The 7,259-nt window shown below is 43.9% G+C and overlaps 1 protein-coding gene across 1 annotated transcript in view; it reads left to right on the top strand.

Moving 5' to 3' along the window:
• LOC108790858 (NADPH oxidase organizer 1-like) overlaps positions 1-7,259 on the top strand; it is an 18,443-nt gene extending 11,184 nt beyond the window's left edge. Inside the window, exons 5-8 of the mRNA XM_018561216.1 lie at positions 2,344-2,534; positions 4,103-4,216; positions 5,431-5,548; positions 6,776-7,259. Coding sequence (XP_018416718.1) covers positions 2,344-2,534; positions 4,103-4,216; positions 5,431-5,548; positions 6,776-7,259 — 907 coding nt within the window. The remainder of the gene's footprint in view (positions 1-2,343; positions 2,535-4,102; positions 4,217-5,430; positions 5,549-6,775) is intronic.

The raw sequence follows: 7,259 nt of genomic DNA, 5'->3' as shown, positions 1-7,259 counted from the left end.
CCAATTCCTGCACCTTCACACCTCAGATCAGCCCCAATTCCTGCACCTTCACCCCTCAGATCAGTCCAATTCCTGCACCTTCACCCCTCAGATCACTCCAATTCCTGCACCTTCACACCTCAGATGAGCCCAATTCTTGCACCTTCACCCCTCAGATCAGCCCCAATTCCTGCATCTTCACCCCTCAGATCAGCCCCAATTTCTGCATCTTCACACCTCAGATCACTCCAATTCCGGCACCTTCACATCTCAGATCACCCCAATTCCTGCACCTTCGCCCCTCAGATCAGCCCCAATTCCTGCACCTTCGTCCCTCAGATCAGCCCCAATTCCTGCACCTTCACCCCTCAGATCAGCCCCAATTCCCGCCCCTTCGCCCCTCAGATCAGCCCCAATTCCTACACCTTTGTCCCTCAGATCAGCCCCAATTCCTGCACCTTCGTCCCTCAGATCACCCCCAATTCCTGCACCTTCACCCCTCAGATCAGCCCCAATTCCTGCACCTTCGTCCCTCAGATCAGCCCCAACTCCTGATGACATTATCGAATGTTCTGACAAGATCTTTCGTATAAACAGTCATGTAACAATTTTCATTCCCAATACCACAGAAAACCATATACAGATATTAATACTAAAGCTGAATCTCCTAGACCCAAATGGCATTCAGGAGTCCGAATTCCCGAATTGCATTGGGGAGCTACTGAATGCCATTCGAGCCGAGGATCCTCTGCTTTAGTAATATATGTACATGGCTCCCAGACCCAAATGGCATTGCGGCCGGCTCACTTTGTTGTGGGGCGGGTGGGCACGTGGCGGTCCATTGAAATGAATTGTGTCCTCAATCTCTTTTTGTATTTTAAAAGGGAAATGTCAGGGGTCTGTTTAGACCCCCAATATTTCCCCGAAGCCCCCCCGACAGTGGAGAAAATAAAAAATAAATGTAAAAAAAACACCCCCACACAAACACATTACTAGACGTGTGCAAAAAGTAAAAATTTGTCTCGGACGAAATTAATGGAAACTAAAAATGTTTTCATTCGTTTCGTCAAACGAAACAAATTTTTATGCTATTTTGGATTTGGCCACCAGCGCATTCTGCGCACGCGCTCCGTCATCCTGGAGGCGGAGCGCATGACGTCACATACCGCACATGTCTGTTGGGGGGCACAATTTTCTGTTCTTGCCTCGGGCGCAAAAGAAGCTAGTTATGGTTCTGTGACTGGCACAGTAGCCACGTCCTCCGGCCGGTAATTATTAGGTTTGAGTGTATATCTCTTCACTTCAGGCCGCCACCAACAGAATGATAACTTTGTCTTGGTTAATGGCAGTTAGCAACTGCGGTGTTGGTAGAAATGGGTGTAGTATATTATAAAGGCAGAAAGAATGAAGTGATTTTTCTTAATCATTTATTGGGCTGTTTGCTTTCTTTTTTAATATTTGCATTTTGTGTTTGCTGTATTATAATTGTGAAAGTAGATAGCAGCGCTTGTTTATATAATGTGTCATGGAATTAAGTATGGTACATGACAGCAATAGGTTGGACTTGATGGACTTATGTCTTTATTCAACCTCAAATACTATGTAACTATGTAACAGTATCACAATAATCCTCTGAAAGTGTTTCCTTGACTGCCAACAATGGGACACGTTTTAACATGTGTAAGAAATAGGTTGGCTAAATCATGTACTGGCTGCTTATCAAATCTCCACGCCACCATCCCCACACCCATTGGATGTCACTCTTACCACTACATATTCTGTAGTATAAAGTCCAGCAAAGTTCCTTACCTGAGTAATGGTAGGAATAATTGTCTATGACGTTTCTCATTTATCAAGGTCATGGAATATCTCGTAGTAGTTAATAGTCACATTCAACTTGATTAGTTCTATAATGTTGAAGACATTTTGCTGCCTATCTAAGTAACTTTCTCAGCTAAAGCTGACCATACACGGCTTGAATTTCAACCCATTCCTACTGAATTGGTCAAAATGTGAGCAGTGGGTTGCCCCTGCAAGCACCACCTGGCTTAAAAAAAGTCAATTTAACCTTAACGGAGCCAGGTGGGACATTACCAGGTTGAACAGTGACTGCATCCTATCCGATACAGTCACTGTTGGGGTATTCAAGTATCCAGGAATACTGCGGGTGCCTGAATACAATCAGGAGAGATTCCTCCATCCACGCTCTTTAGCATGGATGCCGGAACTGACTGATTTTCTCATATTCAGCCTGCAGGATGTACAAGAAAAGACAAGTTGTGTAGGGATAACCTAAGAGCTTTGGAAGCTTGCAGGATAAATACCGAAGCATGTTCCTCTTTCATGGATTCTTTGTTTTCCCAGCGTTGTCATTATGCCTTCTGAGAGGAAAGAGGAGAGAGTCATCGACCTTCCACTTACTCCAATCATATCCAATCCCATGGTCTCCCTGAGGTACTTTTGTGTAGCAGACTATGAGACAGTGGACCTGAAGAACAGACCTTTCAAGGTGAAGAAAAATGAGCTGCTGGATGTGCTGCTGAAGGAAGGCTCAGGTATGTCACTCCATGGGGGCACCTCCCTCCCACACCATATACTAGAGGCCTGGGTTATTATGGGCAATAATGCTGTGGGGTGGGGCTGCTGTCAGGTATTACCTGCAGGCACATCCTTTTGGCCCATCAATATATTGGGCCGCCTCACTGGTCAGTAAGCAAGAACTGCAGAAGTTTTGCACTTAACAATGGCTTCCAGTAGTCCATATCTCTCTCCTACATGACAGGGTGTCCTTAGGGTTAGTGGCCATAACCAGGCAAATGACAATTGTATGGCCCTGTTAGTTCTCAGTGCTGTCTCAACAAGTGCAGTCACCCGTGGACTGCCGCATGCCCCAGTGCTGTTTCTTTGGGACAAAAAGTACTTATTTTTATGTTAAAGGATATGTATTGTGATGATGGCAGTCATCAGTATAATCTGCCAGGGACTCACAGGAATTTTTTCTCAGTCCATCAATCCACTGTTGGACTGTGATGAGTAGATGGCTTACCACATCCATATAAGAGTATGCAGGTCCTTTCTGTAGCAATCTGAATTTCTTGATGTGTCCTTCTGGTGTCAGGTGATACCTGCCTCTCAGCCCTTGGGCACACGGTGTCTGTGGCAAGTGTTACTGATGACACATTTTTTCAAAGGATAGCAAATAGGTATCAGTGTCAATGCCCTTTTTTATGACTGCAAATTGGGCTGCATGGCTCACAGCCAACAGTACTTCTTTGTATTCAAGAGGAACAAGAGCCTGATCCTGCTGCTGTGTTGGAGCTTAGCCATCTCCAGTTCATGCTGATGGACAGTTTTCCTCTGCGCAGCCACTGTTTCAGCTTGACTTTCTGCAGCCTCTCAGCTACAGCCCAGCTTTCTACAGCCTTAGTACTGCATTCTGTAGCCTCTCTCTCAGCCTGCTGCTTGATAAATTTAGGAGATGTTATGTATCTCATCCATCTCGTGGTGTAGCATAAGCATGTTTGGTACTGAACAGATTGTTATTCTCCTATACATTTGTCTAAACATTTGTTATTTATATAGCTCAGTCATAGCACTAATTATAGAAATTGTAAGAAACGTAACCCTGTGCGGTTCAAAAAGCAGACTGATATTATTATATTATGCAATCACACACCAGACAGGCTGCAACAACCTGATTCCATTAGACAACTTTGGCCTAGTGGAGGTTTACAAAGGCTCTTAACAGGCCCTAGCTTAAGGGTCCCTGCTAACGGGGTTTAATGACACTGGGCTTATGTCCTGTCAAAGGTGCTGCAAACTGGAATGTGTTATTCTGCCAAATGTTTTTTATGTCCCATGAATGCCTAGCATAGACAATAGATTTAAATCTGACCATTTTTGTCACTGGCCTACACATTTTGGAGACATGAGGGTGGCACTGTGCTCAGTATATGTCCCTTTTCTCCTCACTCCCTTCCAGGGCAAACAGACTGTTATTTACCCCTGTACTGGTGATCACCAGGACATATAGAGGGGGGCACAGACAGCAATAGAAACCTAACAGGAGTTCTAATCCCCCAGTACTCTATCCAAAACTAAGCTGTTGTTCTTTGTAATGCAGGCTGGTGGCTGGTGGAGAACGAAGATCAGCAAATTGCTTGGTTCCCAGCACCTTATCTCCAGGAAGACATGAACCATGCAGATGGTGAAAACACCAAGGAACACCAAGAGGAAGGTGAATATAGACTTATTCTTGACTCTTGACTCAGAAACCAACCTCACCACAGTTTACAAAACAGACTTTCTGTAAGAAAAGTTCTAAAATTAAATGGTATTGTTACCTACAGCAAAGCCGACCATACATATATAGAGTGAAAAACAGGCCTTTTGGATCTAGGGCAGCGTTGTGGATGTGGTTTACTTGTTTCCTAGACTGTGCTGTTTTATAAGATAAGGTGGTGGTAGTGGTAGGCCTGTGCAGCAGTATGCAGAGGATTTGGCACTGGCCACATTCTTTGCCCCACCTGGGGTATATTTTAAGTCTTCTCTGGGATCAGCAGGGGTGAGAGAATGCATGTCGGCTTCCCTGGAACAGCCTACAGGTCTAAACTGACTCAAAATGTCTCATGTTTTGTCGGGTACTGGATTGTGTGCCACAGACCCTTACAAGGGAAAATCTTTTGCTTTGTGTTTGCTGCAATGGTGATGAATAAACACTGGCAGGAAGGCCTTAAATGCAGTTTGACTCTGGACTACCTCTCTGCAAAACTCTATGTTTGAAGCTGACCCTTTTACTACCCAGGAACCACGGGCAGGAGAACACTGCCCTTTCCTCAGAAGCACCAGAACAACCCACACTTTACAAATCAGTTGAAAGCACTTGTATTGAAGGATCTGCCTAATAGGTTATATAATTTCTGTGTGTAATAACATAAACATCTGATGCTGGAAATGCATTTTTTTTGCCCCTGGAGTGGACCTTCACTAGAGTGGACCAGGATATTTATGGCCCTCCTAGTCAATTGCATGCACCCAAAAACACTTCCCATCTGTTTTCTTTTTGTTATAAGATGATACATTCTGATTGGATTATGTACGTTTTTGCAGCCTGCATATTGCTGTTTGCCTTATTGCGTGAGCCAAAAAGGACCATAATTTCCGATCAGTCAGACCTTGATAGGGTTCACTTTATTATGCAGTGAGCGATTGATGGAAGGAGAGCAGGAAGAAGGAGTATGTCTGTCTATGCATTCATTCGGTGAGGGTCATTTAATGAATTAGTTATTTCCTATTTACAGCCCTGCTCTAGTGTCTACGGATGCCCATATTTTGAAGGCCCACATATTGTCACCTATTTAATTAGTGTGAGAGATATTCCATTATAATGGAGCAACAGTTGCAGTTTTGGCATCTCCAACCCTTCCTCACTCAGACTGTATCTTTCTCTAGGTATCCTTTGCGTGGTGATAAAGGGCTACGAGGCTCAGAACTCTGATGAACTCAATGCCATGATCGGCGTGGTGGTGAAAGTCTTGAGAAAGTCAGACAGCGGATGGTGGCTGGTCAGGTGAGAACTTCTATTACTCCTAAGCTATAAATGCAATCAACTATAAAAACTAAGGACTTCAAATTAAAAATATGGAGACTGCCATTGCAGGGCTCCTTCTAAAAATGATAGTTTCCTGACCACTATACTGATTCAGTGCAGCCCCAGTGGTCTGATTTAATTGTTATATTTTAATGTGCTTGCTTGTTTTAGGCCAATGGATACTATAGCCAAAATCATCCAGGCAGCTAGTACTTGTAGGAAAAAGTCAGCGATAGTGGAACCCATATTTTGCTTAGTACAGATTTACCATAAAATGACTCTACTTCAAGGATACAAATATTTATATTATATATAGGCAGCCTGAAGTCTTCACCCCCCATGGCTGTATCTCGGACATTGTGATCGGCCAAGTACTGATATTTCCTAGTAGTGTAAAAGTTTTCCACTCCCTCTAGCCTTCCTATTTGTCCATCACTATGATAGGCTGCCTCACTGGGCAATAGGAATGTGCATGCTGCCTTTTTGTTAATTTTGCCATGGCACTGTGTGGTGCAGAGACACTGACTGGCTGCTTAGGCAGAGGCTCTGTTTTACAAAGAACCATATCAGTGGACATATAATTTCTTCAGGGATAGGGAAGAGTCAAATTATTTGGCAGACTATTGTTCTGATCTGTGGCTGCACTCAGAAGACTTATTACTGTGCCACCAGGGCAGAAACTGAAGAGAAATCTCTCCAATGGGAACACAACAGGAGGAAACAGACTGAGATTCTAACTTTTCTCCCCATCCTATCCAGAACTAAAAAAAAAATTGCTGGACTTTATAAACATTTTAAACCACTTGAAGTTGTACACATTTTCTTCAATTTATAGACCTGTCTTGATTTTTGCTTGCAAATAACATTTAATGATTTTCCTGCCCTCCCATATCAGTGCTCTATGCTGGCATAACTGAGCAACAGCCGCACCCCTCATCATAAGTGTCCTCACACAGACCTGTTGGCTGAGGAAGAGAGGGGCATGTATGACCAGTTCTGTTTGATTACAGGGTACACTAGGCAGTGTGGTCAAACTGGTGCCTATTGGACTGTGCCATCATATGTAGACACAATGCAAAACGTCTGTAGCAGTACAGTGGAGGAACAGAGGCAGTTAGTACAATATCTGAGTGAATATCTATTTTGGTGACATCTATTAAGCTTTAACAATACTGACCTACAATTTCTGGTTTATTTTGGCTGCAGCTACAACAGAAGGACAGGCTACATCCCATCTCTTTATCTAAAGCCTTACACAAACCCCTGTGAGAAGCTCCAGAATATCCTCAGCAAGGAACACTATATGTCTTCCCCCAACCTGTTTGGAAATGTGTATTCTTTTCCCCACCACCAACCATCACTGAATGATCAGAAGCGGAATGGGAGCACGTTGGCGGAGAGATTGAGGAGCCAGTCGCTGGGATCTGAGGCCAGATCAGATGCAGATTCCGATATAGACAGTATGACAGGGAGCAGTGGTAGACTGAATTCTTCAAACAGCAACAGCTCGTCTCTGAATACCTCCAACTTATCACTACCAGAGTCAACATCCTCATCTGTTCTGCCCAAAGTTCCTCCTAGACCCAACCCAGATCAAGTCATACAAAAGTGCAGCACCGTCACCAAGAAGAAGCTGCAGAGGTCAGTAGGAAGTCTGGAAAATTCGGACACCTCTGGGACCAAACTCTAA

Source organism: Nanorana parkeri, unplaced genomic scaffold (assembly GCF_000935625.1).
Source record: "Nanorana parkeri isolate BGI_ZX_2015 unplaced genomic scaffold, ASM93562v1 scaffold508, whole genome shotgun sequence".
In the NCBI taxonomy this organism is placed as follows: Eukaryota; Metazoa; Chordata; class Amphibia; order Anura; family Dicroglossidae; genus Nanorana; species Nanorana parkeri.
Note: the sequence above shows the minus strand (reverse complement) of the source record. Positions and strands in the feature narration are given on the sequence as shown.